This window comes from Trichechus manatus, unplaced genomic scaffold (assembly GCF_000243295.1).
Source record: "Trichechus manatus latirostris isolate Lorelei unplaced genomic scaffold, TriManLat1.0 scaffold00213, whole genome shotgun sequence".
Taxonomy (NCBI): domain Eukaryota; kingdom Metazoa; phylum Chordata; class Mammalia; order Sirenia; family Trichechidae; genus Trichechus; species Trichechus manatus.
In genome coordinates this window covers 2,062,444-2,080,958 of record NW_004444149.1, presented here as the reverse complement: position 1 = coordinate 2,080,958, position 18,515 = coordinate 2,062,444, and the positions used below count along the sequence as shown (strand labels likewise).

Below are 18,515 nucleotides of genomic sequence, written 5' to 3'. Positions count from 1 at the left end.
GCAGGACTTTGGCAGAGAGGAGCGAGAACTGCTGGATCACCACGCCCAAGAAGACAGGGAAGAATTACAGGACGAGAGCAAAGAACATCCAGGTTCTTCTACCTTTTAGTACCATGGCACTGAGGCTCCTGCCGCTTCCCCCACCCCAGAGGCTGTGACAGGGCCTCCCTTGGATGCTATTATCAGGGGAGGACATGAGGTATAAGGGCTCTGCCCCTTTTCCAGCCTTCCTTCAGTTAAGCTGGGGAGGCAGGGGCACAGGGCGCCAAACGGTGAAGAAAGGCGCTGAAGATAATGTGCAAGAACAGATGGACAAGGCAGGGAGGGTAGGACGCCCACAGAGTCCAGACTTCCACGACAGTCCAAACTCCAAATAGACTGGTCTGTCAGACCACATGTCCCACTTTTTGGCAAAAACATGGTCATTAGGAGAAAAGCACGAGAGGCTGAGAACGGACCAGTGACTTTGGTATGAGGGAGACATGTCCTGACAGCATCTCTTACCTACTGTCTCGAAGCCTCAAATCACCAAGCAACTGTCATAGCCAAGAACTCGCCAGCTTCTTCGAGCTATCTGGTTCTGAGAGAAGTTGGGTAGCTCTTGGAGGCAAAAGGAAAGGTGGAAAGAGGGAAAACTCCCCATTCATGCCCTCAAGCCGTCTCACAGAGCCCATGAAAAAACTACGATACCACCACGGGGATGGGAAGAGACCCAACTCCTCTGGCCCGAAACCTTGACGCCAAAAGATAAGGCTGGAGCTGTGTGGCTAGACACGGGTGTTAGGCACAGGTGTTAGATGACAGCAATCATCTACAGAGGGGACATCCCTGCCCTCCAGATTCTCCTCCAGCCCCTTTTCTCCGGCAGCCACAGCCCTAGGCCTCCAGGGACAGCCACCCAGAAAATGGCTCTGTGCAGCAAGGCTTTGGTTTCCTGCACCTCTGGAGATCTCAACAGGCAAGTTTCCAGAAAACTGAGCAATCCAGGCCGTCTTCTGCCTGCCCACCTCGGGTCCTTTCCTGCCCCCATGGGGATGGGAAGCCACTGGAAACAAGAACCAAGAGCCAGACACGGAAACAATCACCCCAGAGGAGCAGGGAGGGACGTGTGTACTTCCCTGGGCCACCCTGCCACTGTCACCCATCATTGGCAGCCACCAGCTGCCCCATGCCCTCGCGGATGTAGACGGACTGAATCTCCTTGGTCTTGAGGCAGAGGTCGCAGGCCCAGACGGCAGAGGCCTCAGTGGTCAGCAGCCCGTAGGCGCTCTCAGTCATGCCCGTGCACTCGCGGTGGAACCACTTCTGGCAGGAGGCCTCACACAGAATGGCATCCTGGTCGTCGTTCACCTCACTCCGACAGGCACCACACGGATACACCAGGCCTGGGGGAGGCTGGGGCCCCGAGCCCCCAACTGCCTTGCCAGGGGGTGCCAGGCTGTTAGCATCTGGAGTGCCCCCACCCCGCCCGCTGCTGTTTGGGGGAAAACTGGGTTGATTCCCATTAACAGCAGCAGCTGGGGAGCCTGAGTGGGGCTCCTGGGGAAAAGCAGTCGAAGCAGGTGGATTCAAGGGCTTCCCCCCATCCTCCCCACCAGGGCCAGGAAAGCCGGGGTCTGGACCGGGGAAGGGACTTGTGTTAGGGGGCAGGCTGGGGAGCCCCTGACCAGGTCTCTGAAGAGGAGAGGGGCCAAAAGGTGCTCCTGGCTGGGCAAAGCGTTGGGGGAGAGGACCCAGCTCCCCTCTGGGAGGTTGTCCCATGGTGGGTGAGATCATGGGGCCGAATCCTCCCACTGGGCCTGTCATCATCTGCCCACTAGGAGGGCTAAAATTTTGACCAAGAGGTTGGTTGAAGGGTTGGCTGGGAAAGTTCATATTGCCTAGGGGTGGGTAGCCAGGGCCCTGGGGGGGCATGCTGAATGCAGGGCCCATAGGGTTGGGCGGGAAAGGAGGGGGCTGTCGACGAAGAGGCTGGGGACCTCCTCCACCCCCAGTGCCATAGCCTGGGGGTACCTGGCCAGCCATGCCCCCCTGTACTCGGAAGCCTCCAAAGGGTACAGGACTGCCAAGGAAAGGAGGGGCTGCAGCCCCCACCTTAGGGGCTCCAAAGTCATCCTCAAAAGGGTTGGATGCGACCAGATGATCCACCATAGGAGTCGGAGGTGGCGCAAACTCTGTCAGATGTGAGTACGCAGGGCCCTGGTGGGGAACAGATGAGGGAAAGGGTCATGGGGGGGAGATACACAGCTAAACCAGAAAAGCACTAGAAACACAATACATGTTCTGGAAGCTGGTACCGGCCAGCTCAGATCTTACACCAAAACGGACCTTAGAATGCAAGAGGAACTGAGGGTGGGGAGCAAAACCAGCAGAGTGCAGTAATTGTGTTTTGAATCCCAACTCTGATCTTGAATACCTTCAACACCCTGGAGCAGCCACTTAATTTGTAAGACTCAGGTTTCTCATTGATGAAATAGCAATAATGGTTATCTCCCAAAACTGTTAAAGCAGTTCAGCCCAATCCGTGGCACTTAGGACAAGCTCATTAAGTGGCAGCTATTCTCATCAGGGAACCAGGACAGGAAAAAAAGGATGGGAGGAGGACCTGTAACCCTGACTGATGAGATTTTTGGCCAAATCATCTCTTGCGGGAGACTATTTCTCCAGAAATTTCCTATGAGGTTGAGGAAGAGGACCAAAAATGGAGCAAGAGGGACAGCATTCCCTTTTCTATCTGATGCAAGATACAAACAGATGCTGGAGTGGCAGAACAGAGGGTCCCCACCCCCAACCACTATTCACCTGAGTATTTGACTTCCTCCGCTTCTTTTCTGGGCTCTTCATTTGCAGACCTGGAAAAGCAGCACGCATACGCAGACAAGTTTCCCTGAGGTTTCTCCAACCTGCTTTCTCTCCACCATCCCCTCATGAACACCTCTAATCGTACACTTGTTAGTTTATTTAACAAATACTGACAACGCGTGGGACATGAAAAGCGAATTGTGAGCACGACCATACTCTCGGCTACCTCTTCCCTGAAATGAGGAACAGCCATCTCTTGATACCCTCAGGCTCCAAGAAACTCCTCAATTCCATGTGCCTCCAAACCCCAGGGCCCTCGACCTGTGACACTTGCCCCCAAACCCTGGAGGCCTTCACCCACCCACTCTCTTCACCTGAGCCTTCCTTCAGGCCCCTCCGCCTAAGACCCCTCATCCTCCCCGCATCCCTGCCAGCTCCCCGCTTCAGGGTTCCCGGGTCCTCGGCCTCTCCAGCCCGCGTCCCTCTCAGCACTCTCACCGGCCTTGCCCTGCTTCCTCCCGGCGCTGGGCGGCGCAGGGGGCGGGGCGGGGCCGCCACCTCCCTCCAGCTTGTCCGGTGGGGGCGGCGCCGAGGCGGCCATGGAGTGGGGACCGGGGTTAGCGACGGCGGGGGACGGAGGCGCCCTCGGGCTGCATCATCGCCCAGAAGGGAAGTCAGGGGCAGCGCGGGCCCCCGAGCTGCAGCCAGCCCAAGTGCGCTGAGGGAGAGGCACGGGGCCAAAGCACCAACTGCGCGCTCGCTCCAGACTCACCGCCCGCCCGCAGCAGCAGCAACAGGAACCGGAACTCAGAGAGGCCACCACCACTGAGCCCGGCCCGGAGGGGGAGCGCGGACAGGGCAGGGCTACCACCTGAAAGCGCCGTGAGGGCGGAGAGCCGTACCGCTGGACGAAGCTAGCGGACAGGGCCGCTTTACCCCGGGGGAGTGGCCCGTACCACCTCATCTTTGGGCCGTGGCGTCCGCCAACCCTTGCCGCCGGACCGTACCATTGCGGACACAGGGGCCGCCGCAGGGAGCGGGCACGCGCGAGCCGCGGCGCGCGCCCGGGAGGCCCGGGCATCCTGGGGATCCGGCGTCGCGGCGCGAACAGGGCGGTGGGCCTGGAACCCCGCCCGTCCGCCCGCTGGCTGCCGGAGCCGGCCTCCCCCGCAGACACAGACGCCCGCCAGGCGCACAGGCTCCGTAAACCTCCAGTTCCCGCGGGCGGCGCGCCGACGCTGGAGCCGGCACGTGCGGCGCCAGGCGGGTCAGGCCGCGCGGCGCCCGGGGCCACCCCGACCGCCATCCCCTCCGACCCCCGCGGGCCCCCCAGCGAACAAAGGCCTGCGAGAGGGATTGAGGAAGAAGCCGAGGTAGAAGAAATACGGACTTTAATGAAGATTATTTCCCTTTGGTATAAGGTGAGACCCGTGAACACATCCAACCAAGGAGGCGAAGCGCCCCACAGTCAACTCTCCCTTATCCGCAAGGCCTACAGAGCCGCAGGGCCGGCTCCTCTGTGGCCACCGGGGCCTAGAGCAGGGTCGGGCATGTAGAAGGTTCGCGATAAATAACTGCAGGTTTTCATGTGCCCCTTCGTGAAACTGTTAATACTTATTCAGCCAAACTTCTGCCGCCCAGCCTCGGCGGTAAAAGGCCCAAGTTTCTCTAGTCCTAGATCTTAAATCCACTTTTCTCTGCCTTAGGTCTCCTGTAAAGAGATAATGCTGCCGATCCCAATTACCTCACGGGCTAGGATGAGGAACATTCAATAGTTCTAAAAGGGCTTTGAAAAGTCAAAGAGGTGATTATATAAACGTAATCGATTATAATCATTTTGTGCTCAAGAATAAACCACGTAAAACAAAATTAAGAAAGTAAATCTACAGCCCTAAAACATATGCATATAAAATAAACAATAAAAGCAGTTCCAAATCTAGAGATATTTGGGGATTGTCTACTGCTTTAGAGTCTCAGTGCCCGTTTTCCTCCTCTGCGGAATCCACCTGGGAGAGTTAACTGTACGGGAGGCCCCAATGCCGTCTCCCCCTCCTCTTCCCGCCCCCAGCAGGGGGAGGCAGGGCAGAGGCTGCTGGAGGAAGGGCTACACTTTGGCTGTAGAGTCTAACACACGTGCAACATGGGAGGGGGTGGGGCTTGTGAAATGTATATACAGCCCCCTTCTGTGAGGGGTCCCCCGGCCCCAGGAGGCACTGAGCAAGGGAGGGGTCCATCTCCCCCCTGGCCGGGAGAGGGGCGCTGGAGCAGCCTCTATAAGGGTTGCATATCCCCTGAGAGACGGGACAGCTGCCCCTCCGGCCTGTTCTCCCAGCCCAAACTGGAGGGGGTGATAAGCAAGGAAGAGGACAGGGTCCCAGCAGCCAAGAAGGTGTCAGGACCCTTGTCTTCAACCTCAAGGGCTTGAGAAGAACTCTTTGCATAAAATATCTTCAGACCTAGGAGATGGTCAAAGGCACAAAGTTTAAACACTGGGGGGAGGGAGGGCTGAGAGGGATTTGGGGGTACCCTGAGCCCAGGGGTAGACCGAAGGTGTGATTCATCCCCCCTTCCCTGGAAGGGTGACAGCTCCACTGGGTTTAATCACCACAGGACATTGTCCATTACTCGGAGGCACTCCCCAGGCCTCAAGTACCCACCTTCTCAGGGAAGGGAGTATCAGGTTGGCACAGGCAAGGCCCAGGGAAGGGGGCCACTCTGTACATTAATACTTTGGTGAGGTTTGGGGAGAAGCAGGATTCTACCCCCGTCTCCTGACTCAAAGCCTCTCAGCCAGATGATGAGCCCAGCGTCCACACGACCACCAGCTCCTACACAAGACCAAGCCCACAGAACGAGAGGTCCTGAGAGTCAGAGAATAGGGTGGAAAGGCTGGAGGGCATCTTCTGGGAGACGGCATTTGGATGGATCACAGTTTCCGCTCCACAGGCTGCTGGAGACACAGTTCGCTGCCCGCAGAGATGATGGGCAAGTGATTGTCCATGTGGTAGCTGATGAGATGGCTCACACTCTCAAAGCGGTGATCCTTGGTCCGAACCTAGAAGGGGAGGGAGAGGGCGTGTTCAGGTGAAGAGTCAAATAAGACCTCAGCCCCCAAGTCGAAGCAGCTGGAATATCCAAGAGGGTTGAGGAAGGAGGAGAAGATAGCAGGGGGGTGGGGAAGGTCAGTCGCGATCACTGAGGCTTCTCTAGAAAGAGAAGCTAGAGATGGCTGGGAATGGGCAGGGCAGTGAACTGGGAAAAGGCAGAGGGGACATCCGCTCAGGAGTCACGGCGCTGAGGGATATCTAGCCCTTCCTTGCCCTGGAAGAAGCTGGCATGTCTTTGAGGAGGATACACAGTGCAAAAAAGATGTGGAAAGGAAGCTGATTACTGCAGCAAAAAGAACAAAGTTGTGAGGGGCAGCAGGCCAGTGCAGACAGGAAAGAAGGGGACTTTTCTGAGCCTTGAGTCCAGGAGAGTTAGGGGGCCTCTTGCAAGAGACTTGGGGTCTAGCCTCTAACCGTCGGCCCCTGGGCATCACAGCCTCTCCGGGGTGGTTTTCCCATTTATCAAAAGACGGCTCTCGAGAGAGAGACACCAGCAGTAGAGCCTCTTCTGGCTCTGATGGGCTTAACATTCAGGGTGGAGGGAGCAGAGCTCAGGCTCAGGGACATCAGAAGGGAAGGAACCTGCCCCAGCTGCTGGAGAGGGGACACCAGGCTTTTTGAAGACGAGGAGAGGCTCATACAGAGACGCCCAGCAGGGAAAGCTAGGCAGCAATGACTGAAGGGCAGAAGTGCACCGCAGGGTACTGGACCCTCCCTTCTATACCTCACGGCCCACCACACCCCCTCCACCACACTCACCACCCCCTCAGGGTCCACCAGGAGCAGGTGCTTGGGCTGACCGCTCTGCAGGCCGGTGAGCACATACTGGCCGGGCGTGGTTGTGCTCTCCCGCACCAGGAAGTCCCCGTTGAGCTGCAGCAGCGCCTCAGCCTCCCGCCGGCTCAGCTTCCCGTGGAACCAGGGCTCCTCTCGGAGCTGCTCAGCCATAGACACCAACTGGGGAGGCGGAGGCACCCGAAGGGCGTCTTCAAAGGGCTCTGAGGGTGTAGAGAAAGGGCTGGGGGAGCCAGCAGCGGGCACGACACACGCCCAGGACCCAGACCTCAGGGGAGGGGAGGCCAGGAAGGAAAGGGCAGGAGAAGAGGAGGAACCAGGAGGGAAGGCGGGGATGCATAAAGGAGACAGGCACACTCACTCATGTCAAAGAGGTCCCGGGGTGCACTGCCATTGATGGCAGGATTGGGGGGCCCACCCCCACCCCCTGCTTGCCGGACCTTGTCTAGGTTCTGGACATTGACGTAGGAGGGATCATCAAAGAGCTCCCGGGCTGCTGAGGAAAAGGAGACTTTACAGTGATCCAGGCCCTGCCTCCTGCACCTCGGCCTCTGCCCATCTCAGCTCCCTTCATACCTGGGCAAGGTGGTGGAGGTGGCATCTGTTTGCGGACTTCTGGGTCTCCCACCGCAGGCTGCCCCACAGGCTGCCAGGACAAAAATAAGGTGAACCCAGAAGCTCTAACCAGACACTCCCGTCCTGGGCCCAGCCCACCTCCATCCAAGCAGCTTACCAACGTAGCCCCCAGGTGGCTGGGGGTCTGGGCACCGGGCGGAGTGGGTCGAGCAGCCCCTGGGGTGGCTCCTTCCCGAAGCCTCATGTCCACCACCCCGCCAAGAGGGGGTTCCTTCCCGGGGAAGTCATTATAGTACTGATGGTCAGGCGGTTCTTCCTCCTCCTCGTCCCAAGCCGAGCCATCAAAGCCAGCCATCCTGAGACGAGCAGGAGAGAGGGAGGGTGTGAATGCGTGGTGGGGCGGACGACGGAGGGGATGTGCTGGGCACTTACTGCAGACTAGGCCTGAGGCTGGCTGGTTTATATACATATGCATTTCCTCCTCCTGACAACCCTGTAAGGTAGGTATTATTTCCTTCCCCAATTTTATAGATGAGGAAAATGTGAGAGAGGGAGAAAGATCTGCCCAAGGTCATCCAACTGAAAGGTGGTGAAGCTTGAGATTTAAAGCTGTCTTCCTAGGCAGGGAAGGGAACCTCTGAGGCAGGGAGGGGAATCACAGGATCTTTTAACCTCCTCGAAATACTCAATACCTACTGGCCCCACTGTTTATCCTTCAAGGCCTGAGTTGAAAAAGGGATCTCAAGAAAAGGATAGCCTCCCTGATCCAGATTCTCCTAGGGGCAGGAAAAGGCAGAACGCAGGACAGAGAAATGGGCAAGAAAGAGGGCCAGGCCAGAAGTGAAGAGGCTGGGCCTAGAAGAGCCCATCTAGCCAGGGGCGGAGATACAGGCTGGAGGCCCGGGAATACAGCTCCATCGGGGGCAAATGAGGAAGAGCTGGCCCTGCAGCAGGCAGGGCCTCAAAAGCCTTTCCTGATGGGCCACAGGAAACTTCGGAATAGCGGGAAGCTGGGGCACACGGGTTATTTCCTTCCCCTACTTTCCCAGTGAGGCTCTGGGGCCCAGAGCTGCCCCACCCCTCCAAGCCCGCTCACCGGTCGTGGGGAGTGACTAGCTTGGGTGGGTTCCTGAGGTACTGTTTGAAGCGCAACTCAAAGGCCTGGCCAATGGTGCTGATGACATCCTGGGCAAGCCCTTCAGGACACTCCAAGATGTGGCAGGCTGGGGGTACAGCAGAGGCTGTCAGTGAGCTCTGGGCAGGGGTGGGGAGCTGCCGGAGGAGGCGCGGACAGGGGCTCCCATCTTCCCCAGCAGCAGCCCCTGCTTATCTCTACTCCAAGCAGGGAAAGAAGACCCCAGTCCTGCTCACCTCCCTCATGGACAGCGGGCCCCACCCAGTGCTCCCCACCACGCCTCACCTCTCTGATTCACGGGGTCTTTGGCAACGTAGGCGACATATTCAGCTGTGTCCTGGGGTGGACAGAATCGGAAGAGGCCAGTTAGCTAAATTCTACACCCCCACCTCACTCCTGACCACTTTTCAGATATGCCCTCGGTACTATCATCCCGACTTCTCCAGCCGGTGTCTCCCAATCCCTTACTCTCCTCCCACAACCTCTGCTCTCTGCCCAACTCACCGGGTCCCCGCCGGACGCAAACGAGATGGACTGCATATGATGGTTGGCGATGATCTGAGGTGTAGGGCAGGGGATGGTGAAGGAAGGGATGACGTGTCAGACGGCCTCACCCCCAACCCTGGCCCACCTACCCTCCTGGCTTCTTACCCCATGTCCTCGATTTCCTCATCCCTACTGCCCTGCTGCCCTCTCTCCTAGCTTTCTGCCTTCATAACCAGATCCCCCTTAGCCTTCCCATCAGTGCTTCTGGTCCCCCTGCCTCACCCCACCAACCTGTTTGCAGTCAGCTGCCATGAGGTTGAGGCTGCTGGTGGAGACTGTGAGAGTGATTGGCATTCCAGCAAATTTCAGGTTACTCCTCCCCAGGATGGAGCTGAGCGGGCGGCTACAGGGCTAGGGAAGGGCCCGGGGCGTTCAGAAGCTGAGGGTTCCCAACAGCAGGAACCCACACTTCTGCCTTTTGGCCTTCGCCCCACATACCCACCTGCCTTCCTCCTGCCCGTCCACATCTCACAGCAGCATCCCTAGCCCCATCAGCCCCAGGTACCTTTCTCCTCCTTGGTGCCCCCTTAGCACCTGGCACAGCCTCACACACCAGACTGATGGCCTCCCTGGGGAAAGAGGGGTGCTCAGACCCAGAGCCTGTCTCCCACTCAGCTGGGGCTGCCGCAGGGCTGGGGGAGGGGAAGGCCAGGCCAGACGCCCTGGGCGCTCCAGGCTCTTTGTTGTGGCAGATTGAATTAAGGGCCTTTAATATTTGATGACACTGAGGGGCCGCTTCCTGGCTGATTGGGTTAGGGCCTCAATGGGCATGGCCCCACCCCCTTCCGGCCACTAAACATCCCCGTCCCTTCCCAAAGGCAGCAGCAACTTTCACTCTACCCCCATTTTCCACTCAAGCTCCACCTGCCAGCTGCCTCTGCCACCTCCCATACAACTCCCCAGGCTGGACAGGTAAGGAGGATGAGGGCCACAGTTCCCCTTCTCATTCAGACTCAGACTTGCTCCCTTCTCTCAATCCCCTTTACCACCCAAAGTAAGCTGCCTCTGGCACCTCAACCATGTGATCCACTCCCTCCTCCCCTTTCCCGGGGCTCCCACGATCCACCCCCACCCCCACTGACCTGGTGACCTGAGTCCGGGTGTTGAAGTCCAGGGCACGCATGGACTGCAGGACCTCCACACAGCCCATGTACTGAGGGGAAGGGGGGGGCGGTAACAGGTCAGCCACCTCCTGTCGACCCCTTCACAAAAGGCCCTAGGACTTCACAAAGGGCCCTAGGACTTCGCCTCCCTACATAGTCCCTGAGGGAAGGAAAGATGTGCGGGTTCCACCCACACTGACTACATCCCACAACGCCACAAGACAACAGGGAGTGAGGACAGAAAGGGAAGCTGGGTGGACCTCGGGCATCTGGGAAGAGAATTTGGGGGGAAGTAACAGGCATTGGGTGGGGTGGAGACGATCTAGTGACATCTCCAGAAAGAGGGAGGAGACTGGAGGAGAGAATCAAGAAGTCACTCATTCCAACACTTCTTAAGGGCCTACCGTGTGCTGGGCATTGTGCTAGGCATGGCAGGATGGGGGTAGGGGAGTCAGAAGAAGGAAGGGGGCCCAGGCAGAGCTGGAAGGGAAGGGGCTGCAGAATCAGAGAAAGGCAAAGAATTTAAGAAAGGAAATGGAACACAGGAACACAGCCCTCAAGGAGGGGGCTGTTGGGGAAGAGCAGGAAAAGAGACTGCAGCAAAGCTGGAGTGAGCAGAGGAAACAGAAGGGGGTCTGGGAAGGAGTGGAAGGGAGGACGTTCACTCACCCGCACCAAGTAGGAAACCCCGGGTCCCATGACTTTCTCGTTGGGATGCAGCCAGCCCCGCGTGGGCTTATTGACAAAGCTCCCGTGGCGGGTCCACTCCTCGCCCCCCAGCTGGCCCCCTTCCACCCGAGTCCTGCGCCCGCCGCCTCCACTCAGCTTGTTCATGTCCTGGAGGAGGTGCAGGGGGCCTGAGTCCAGCACGGCTGCCCCTGCGATCCCCTCCCCATCCTCGGCTGTCCTTCCTGGCTCCCCCCTCAGCCCCGGGCGCCCCCCAGCTGGGTTGGCGAGCTTCAGGTTGCTCATCCGGGGGAAGAAGGAGCACAGGGTAGTGGGACTGTCGTCCCCAGGCAGAGGTGGCAGGATGGGCCCCAGGGATGAGGCTGATGGGGAAGGCAGCTCCTCCGGGGGGGTGGACCCTGAAGCCCCCTCCTCCAGCGATGACAAAGACTCATTCCGAAGTGGGTTGTACTTGGGCTTGGGGGGAAGGAGATCCATGGCTGGGGTGAGACGGGTGCTGCTACCCGGCCCGGCCCCCCTGCCAGTCAGGGCAAGGGGGCCAGGCAGGGGGCATCCCCAGGCCCTTAGCCTGGTCGGACCTCTGTAGCCCAGGGGTCTCAGGAGTCCTGGGGAGGGAGAGGGACCGGTGGCTTCAGCTCCCCCATCTCAGCCCCGGACAGTCTCAGGGCCCATCCCCGCCCAGCCCCAGCGTGGAGCCTCTTCTCTGGTGAGAGGAGAACAGGCTGGACCCAGAGCTGCCTAGCTCCTCCCCAGGGGCGGAGAGCTGAGGGGAGAGACCAATCCCAAGGACAGTGCTGACTCACAGGCTCTGAGGGGCTGAGCCCCACTTGGCCCACCCAACCTAGAACACTTGCTGGGGTAGGGACAGCCACATCCCTCTTCCCTCACCTCCAAACAACCAACCAGAAGTCTGGGCAGGAGTAAGGTGGGGGTTGAAGGGAAGGATAGAAAGGAAGGAAGGAAAGGAGAGAAATAAGGGGAGGTCTGGATCAGTCCAAACCGGACATGGGCAGGCCAGGGGGAGCAGGAAGCCGGGGAGGGGAGAGGTGGGGGGGAGCAATGAGGGAGGAAACAGAGGCAGCCAGGGGTAGAAAAGGGAGGGGATCCCTGAGCTCAGCACTTTCTTTCCTGTCCTGGTTGAATACTCAAATCTCCCCATCTTCCAGCTCAGGCCATCTCCCCCTGCTACCACACAGTGGGGTAGTGGCCCAAGGGAGCCTGAGCCATTAGCATCCTCTGCCGCAACAGCTGTGGACTGGAGGCATCGAGATGGGGAAGGGAAGAAGTGGTCCCAGTGGAGGTAGAGAGGGGCCAAGAGGAAGGGCAAAGATGGTGAAGTAAAGGAGGATAAAGTCCAACGTGGGCGGTGCATCAGGGAGCCAGCAGGCGAGAGCTGGAGCAGGAGGACAAGCTGGCTGAGGCTTCTGCCCTACGCATGGCATCTACCTGGCATCTACCGTGTCAAAGAGCAGCCCCCCACAGCCAGGGACGTGCGGCCCCCTCTTGACAGGCATAGTCAGCAAACAAGCTGTCAAAGCTGACAAGTGGGATGGCCTGAGTACCAACTCTAAAGTCAGCTCCCTGGACCTGCCAGGTATACTCATACCCCTCGTGTTGCAGTGGTGACTGGGGGATGCCCAGGTGTCCACCATAGAGCAGTGTCCCTAACACCAGGGGAGGAGTCTGGCTAGCAGAGGCGGGAGAGTGGGACAGTTCTGCAACAGAAGTGGGGGCTACAGGCCACCAAGGGATCGACAGGACAGAAGACAAACCTATGTTACTAAATACAGGAGAAGGGAGAAGATGGGCTGAAGCTGGACACAGGGAACAATCCCAAACCCACGCTTTCTACCCACAGCTTCCTGTCACAGCTGTAATTGAGGGGGCCACAGAGGAAGTTAGAAAGCAGCCAAAAACAAGAAGTAAAAGATAAACATACCCCCCGGATCACATCGGAATTACCCTATCCTTCAATTTACTTCAGAAGATAAAAAGAAGCGAATAACCATATGATCATAGCGATAACACTAGGACTTAAAACGTCTTATATATTGTGCTGAACACTTTAACCTCCTCTTGATCTTGATCCCTGGAGAGCTTGTCACTTCATCCACCATTCCTGAAATGGAATTCTATCCCTCCATCTCCTAAGGCTTCAGCTCGCAGGCACAAAGAGAATGCGGAAAGGACTCTGCCACAGCCTCACACCCCCAAAAAGCATGTCAGCACACACCAGGGTATCCTAATCTTTAGAGATCGCTGTTCTGCGGAGTCTGCAGTATCCACAGGCAGGGAGTGACCAACAGGTACGGGCAGTTGGAAAAAAAGAAAGAGGAAGTTTAATTCTAAGTTTTGATAGGGAGAGAGGAGACTGCCTACTGGGAGTCCCGGTGATTGGGTGTGGGGGAGAAGCTGTGCCTGGCTTCTCAGGCCAGCAGGGAGGAGGCGAGAGGGGCGGCAAGTAGCAGGAAATGGCGAAAGCCTCAGGAATGTTTCCAGCAGGGAAGACTGGGCAAGCGGGGCCAGGAGGAATGCCCAGACAAGAACTCCGGTTAGGGGGAGGGGAAGAGTCGAGAAGTAGTGGGGACTGAGGACTCCCTTAAAAAGATCAAACAGCAAAAAAGGCCGCTGCTCCCCACCCTACTCCAAACCACCATTCAGTCTGGTCATAGAAAACTCTAGCTCCTATCACACGCACATGCCACACACTAACGAATCCATGGCCCTACCCAATTCCTGAGGTACAGGTACGACTTGCAGCTGTTTCTGGGGTGGAGTCGGTCCTGGGAAGTGGGCTGGTAGTGGGAGGGAATGGGGCTGAGAATCTATGAGCAAGTCTTTCTACCACTGTCTTGCCAAACCCCAAGTCCAGCCCACTCCAAGCCGGTCCACTCTAGAAGTGGGGGGTAAGAGAAAGGAAAGGGGTGCCTCTATTCTCTCGCTCCTCAAGGCCAGTCATGGGAACTTTGCCTTCCCATCCAGTGGAGCATGAGAGCTGAGGAGAACTGAGTCCAACACCGAAGAAACGACAGGGAAGTGTAAGAAGGTGGGACTTCTGGAATTGAAGACAAAGCTTCAGAGGTGATGACCTGAGCCCCACAGGGATAAAGCCCCGGGGGGGCGTGGCCCCTAGCACGCGTGCATCAGAGACTTCTAGGAGAGGCTTCAGGACAATCAGACGTAGATTAAGAAAAGGCGGGGCTTGCAGAGGGGCGGGGCTCCTACAGAAGCGTGGCTTCAACGAGTTCTCGAATAGATTTTGAGTCGCAAAGCTTGGCCCTTTTAGGAGATAGGCTTTTTGATAGAAGTTAGCGGAGAATCGTCGCGGGGAGGCGGGGCTTCGGTGACGTGGAAGCATTAACGAAGGGTTTCTCGTAGTAGAGTTTGGAAGCATGTCTGGGGGTGGGACTTCCAGGAAAGCTGGGATACTGGGTGACGTCAGGGACAATAAATTAAAAAACAAGTCGGGGTTCGGGGAGCCCCCTGGAACTGGGAGGTGGGACTTCCGGGGAGGGGGTCGCAGGGGGCGGGGCTTAACAATGAAGACCGGAAGTGGGGTCCCGGGAGAGGGGTGCCGGGGTGGAGATATGGATCGCCTGAGGAGAAAAAAAAAGTCAAGACTCACCAGGGCTGCATGGAGTCTCCGCACCGCACCGCGGGCCTATATGGTTCCGAATTACGCCACTGCCTCCTTAGGTTGCCGCTCCAACTTTCTCCCCGGACCCGGCCTCCCTAGAGAAACTTTATTGCACTCACTTCCGGCCTCACTAACCCCTGACCCTCTACCTCACCGTCCCTCCTTCACCCTGCCCACTTTCTCGAATCAGCCAATGGCAGCGCGAGAACGCGCACAGGAGCAGTGATAGCCAATAAGAGTCCTATTTTTGACACAAGCTCGCTCTCGAGAAACGTAAGACCTACCCTCCAATAAGGACCCTAGGAGTAGTAAATCTAAGCCAATCGGAGGCTTGAAGGTAGAGCGGTCCCGCCTTGAACAAAAGGGACCAATAAGAAGTGCGGGCGGTGTGTTTGAAAGCGAGGCCAAAGAGGGTGGGAGCGCGTGCTGCTGGGAGTTGTTTGGAGGTTGGCGGTGCTGGTCTGAAGTCCTTCAGGCAGAGCAATCATGTCGCACAAACAGATTTACTATTCGGACAAATACGACGACGAGGAGTTCGAGTACCGGTTAGTGCCAGCGCGGGGGCCATAACGAGGTTGTGAGCCTTGACAAGCGAGGGCACGAGGAGTTAGTGAGGACTGAGGCGACAGAATCGGCGCATGCGCGAGAGATTAACGGGATGGGTTTGAGCTAGGTGAGGCGTAAAGGGCATGCGCGAATGGTGGGAAGCGCTCTGAAAAAGACAATAAATTGGTTGAAAATTTTGGAATAAACCCTCTGTTGAGCGTAGGTGGGCGTGGTGAGAGTGCTGACCGCCTTCACCCTTGCGAGTTTCTGAATCTTTCTCGCAGCTATAGGCAAACTGAACTTGCCTTCTTGCGATTAGTATCACAAGAATACCATAGGACCCTAGAGCCTACTGGGAAAAGGTGGCAAAGACGGAGCTGAAATTTTCCTCGTGTCCTCAATGCGAGGGGAGGCTCGAGTGCTGTGGGCGTGGCTGTCCAGCTTATTTTAGGAAGGGGGCTGCTAGGAAAAAAACTGGCCGTGAACATTGAGAAAAGACTTAAGATGGATCTAATAGATGGCTTCAAATATTTGAAGGGCATTCTATTCATGAATCAATTGTGGAGTGCTTATAGGTTTCAGGTGTTCTGCCAAAATGCAAGGATAAGACAACGGTCTCTGCTTTCAACGAATTTAAAGCCTGTGGAAGATACTAACAGACTCCAGAAAGGTGATAAATGGTATCATAGAGATGTTACAGGGTGTGATGGGAGCACAGAAAACCTGCTAAGGAAGGAGAAAAATCTGGGAAAGCTTCCTGGAGGAAACTGCCCGAGATGAGGTTCAAGGAAGGAAGGAGGATGGAGAAAACCCTGACTGAAATTGTTTAAAAAATACTGGATAGCCATCTACCAAGGATGGAGAAAAAGGACTCCCTGAACTGGATACAAAGTTTGCATTTGATAAATTCTGAGTCCGTAATTCTAGATTGGAAATTGAGGGAAGGCAGAGGATTCTACAACTGTTGACATTCTCCTAATCTTTATTAATTGTAATACTTAAGATAACTTCCTAGTTTGCATCTTGTCTCTACAATTGGAGAACATAAAATGGGAACTTAAGACTTTTCTTCTATCTCTATGCCTAGCCTAGTGAAGGCCACTGGGAGCTTTCAAGTGTGTTGATAGATAAAAAAAGACACTTCTTCATGCCAGGTCCTTGGAAAAAGACCCCAGGCCCTTCCTGGACTCAATTAACTTTCTTTTTCTCAGCTGTTTTTCCTCTACATCTGAACTAAACTAAAGCTATATGCTTACAACATCTTTGCAGGGTTAGGGAGGAGTCACTCGTTTATACCCTGGAAGATGTAACGGTTAGCTTGGCAGTGGAGTTTTGGTTGAAGAGGTTATTTGTGTGTTTGTTTTTCCTTATGCACTGAAGCTGAACTTTGTGCCAGGAGCTTGTTAGAATGTAAGCTGTTTTCAGACCTTTAGACTAGAATTCTCCCTGGAGAAAACCTCTGTTAACTAACCAAGAGGGAGCGTTTAGTACATTGGCATTGAGCATGAAGTCTGTCCAGGTTAGCCCAATTCAAAATCAGAGTAATTTTTTTGCCATGAAGAGAGCTTTATCCTTGTGAGGAAACCATGGAGTTTCCCAAAAGAAGTGTCACGGCACATCCCTTCAGAGTTAGGAAATGAGATTTGGGTTAGATTTTAAAGAATTAAGACATTGCCGTTTCATCCTTGTGATGGCCCTTCCACCCAGCGATCCATATCGGCCTTTCCACAAAATCACTTCACTGCCTTACCAATCCTGTTCAAAACTCACCTCAGTTATTAACTATATGTACACTATGGGGCTCCCATTGTATTATGGGTAATCAACTAGAAAATTCAAAGCTCCGTGACAGTGTATCAACAGTGCCTAGACCTTAGGTGCTCACTCATTTGAATTATTAATTTGTACTTTTTAGTGTACTTTCGTGAGGATTTACATAATTTGGTCTGTATTTATAGCTGCCTCTACCCCACAATAGGAGCCTTAGTGGCGCATTGGTTAAGAGCCTGGCTGCTAACCAAAAGGTCAGCAGTTCCAGTCCACTAGCTGCTCCTTGGAAACCCTATGCAGCAGTTCTCCTCTGTCCTGTAGGGTCGCTATGAGTCGGAATTGACTCGACGGCAGCTGGTTTAACCCCACAATAGGATTGTATAAACTCCCTGACGTCAAAAACTGGTTTTTCTTTCCTTTCTCGGCCTTGTATGGTGTTTTATCTGACAGATTGTGCCCAGTACTGACAGTCCCCGCCTCCCTTTGTTTCTGTTACAGGCACGTCATGTTACCCAAGGATATAGCCAAGCTGGTCCCTAAAACCCATTTGATGTCCGAATCCGAGTGGAGGAATCTTGGTGTTCAGCAGAGTCAGGGATGGGTCCATTATATGATCCATGAACCAGGTTAGTGGTGTGGTGTGGCTGAAAGCAACCCTACAGGACTGCTACCCGGAGGGAATGAAGGAATAAGACTGTATAACCCAGAGGAGGGGTGGCAGGAGGAATGATTTACTGACTCTTTTTCCCACCAGCCATCTAGAAAAACTGGAGTGACCAAAATTAAAAATAAGAGTGAAGGATCTGGGGAGTTTAGAGCCAGTCTGTCACTGAAAACCCCCGTTTAATCTTTAACTCAGCCAGAGGGTACTTTTTTTAAGGCCAAGTATATCCTGGTAGAGGTCGTAGCCCCTGCTTCATTCTCCATCAGAAAGCCAGTTCTTGGATGTGTTCCAGATAAGCCAAGGAAAGTATATTTCTTGATAAGATGCCAGACACCCGGCTGCCAGGCAAAACTAATAAAGGACACCCCAGGGCTGTACAAACATAGTAAAAGAACTGATATTAACAATTTGGTACTTGGCAGACAGGCCAGACTTCTGGGTCTGCTTCTAAGGCCATATGCTTAAATCTTAATTTAGTTATAAAGATCTGAGTGGGTGATCGCTGGGAGGTTGGAGTGAGATGGGATGGGATAAACCACAGCCTGTGCATAGAATGGTGTGAGCTCGTCTCAGATTTCACTCACTCTTTCAGAACCTCACATCCTGTTGTTCCGGCGGCCACTACCCAAGAAGCCAAAGAAATGAAGCTAGCGGGCCACTTTTCTGCCTCGAGCTGTTCACAGCTGTCCTTACTTCCTACCATCTTTCTGATAATAACGTTGCTTTCTTGTTTCTCACTTTGATATTTAAAGGATGTTCAATACACTGTTTGAATGTGCTGGTGACTGCTTTGCTTCTTGAGCAGAGCCACCCCCGCCCAGCCACATGAGTGCTCCGTGGGCCACAGTCTCAGCTGCGTCTGACCCCGGAAGCCATGGTGAGCTCTGTATCCAGCAGAACACACCTGGCAGATGGAGCAGGCATCTGAGAATCGGGCCACGGGGCTCAGTTACAGGGATTGTGTAAACTTGCTGTTTTTGTTTTTTTTTTTTCCTGCCGGGTATTGTATGTATGGTGGTTGTGGATTTATGTTTCAATGTATTGGAAACTTTCCATTTTATTCAAGAAATCTGTTCCATGTTAAAACCCTTGATTAAAGAGGAAGTTTTTATAATCTAGTTCTCTAATTCTAAGTCATTCCCCACCC

The 18,515-nt window shown here is 55.2% G+C and overlaps 3 protein-coding genes across 5 annotated transcripts; 1 reads left to right on the top strand and 2 right to left on the bottom strand.

Moving 5' to 3' along the window:
• Nucleotides 1–153: 153 nt before the first annotated feature.
• PYGO2 (pygopus family PHD finger 2) lies at nucleotides 154–3,585 on the bottom strand. The gene is made up of 3 exons (XM_004388552.3): nucleotides 3,301–3,585; nucleotides 2,803–2,852; nucleotides 154–2,199 (listed from the first exon to the last, which is right to left on the bottom strand). The coding sequence occupies exons 1-3, from the start codon at nucleotides 3,401–3,403 to the stop codon at nucleotides 1,138–1,140; spliced, it is 1,215 nt and encodes a 404-aa protein (XP_004388609.1). The 5' UTR covers nucleotides 3,404–3,585; the 3' UTR covers nucleotides 154–1,137.
• Nucleotides 3,586–4,176: 591 nt separating this feature from the next.
• On the bottom strand, nucleotides 4,177–14,658 carry SHC1 (SHC adaptor protein 1). Of its 3 annotated transcripts, XM_004388551.2 has the most exons (13): nucleotides 14,377–14,658; nucleotides 10,734–10,901; nucleotides 10,044–10,114; nucleotides 9,467–9,530; nucleotides 9,193–9,312; nucleotides 8,920–8,973; nucleotides 8,701–8,752; nucleotides 8,377–8,503; nucleotides 7,438–7,636; nucleotides 7,281–7,350; nucleotides 7,066–7,200; nucleotides 6,669–6,907; nucleotides 4,177–5,857 (listed from the first exon to the last, which is right to left on the bottom strand). In XM_004388551.2, exons 2-13 carry the CDS (start codon nucleotides 10,896–10,898, stop codon nucleotides 5,729–5,731), a joined length of 1,425 nt encoding a protein of 474 aa, XP_004388608.1. In that variant the 5' UTR covers nucleotides 10,899–10,901; nucleotides 14,377–14,658; the 3' UTR covers nucleotides 4,177–5,728. The 3 variants fall into 3 exon arrangements, with proteins under 3 accessions (XP_004388608.1, XP_004388607.1, XP_012414587.1); XM_004388550.2 differs by lacking the exon at nucleotides 14,377–14,658 and having other exon boundaries at nucleotides 10,734–11,338; XM_012559133.2 differs by lacking the exon at nucleotides 14,377–14,658 and having other exon boundaries at nucleotides 7,066–7,197; nucleotides 10,734–11,338.
• Nucleotides 14,659–14,770: 112 nt separating this feature from the next.
• CKS1B (CDC28 protein kinase regulatory subunit 1B) lies at nucleotides 14,771–18,486 on the top strand. The gene is made up of 3 exons (XM_004388549.1): nucleotides 14,771–14,933; nucleotides 17,203–17,330; nucleotides 17,961–18,486. The coding sequence occupies exons 1-3, from the start codon at nucleotides 14,875–14,877 to the stop codon at nucleotides 18,011–18,013; spliced, it is 240 nt and encodes a 79-aa protein (XP_004388606.1). The 5' UTR covers nucleotides 14,771–14,874; the 3' UTR covers nucleotides 18,014–18,486.
• Nucleotides 18,487–18,515: the final 29 nt, after the last annotated feature.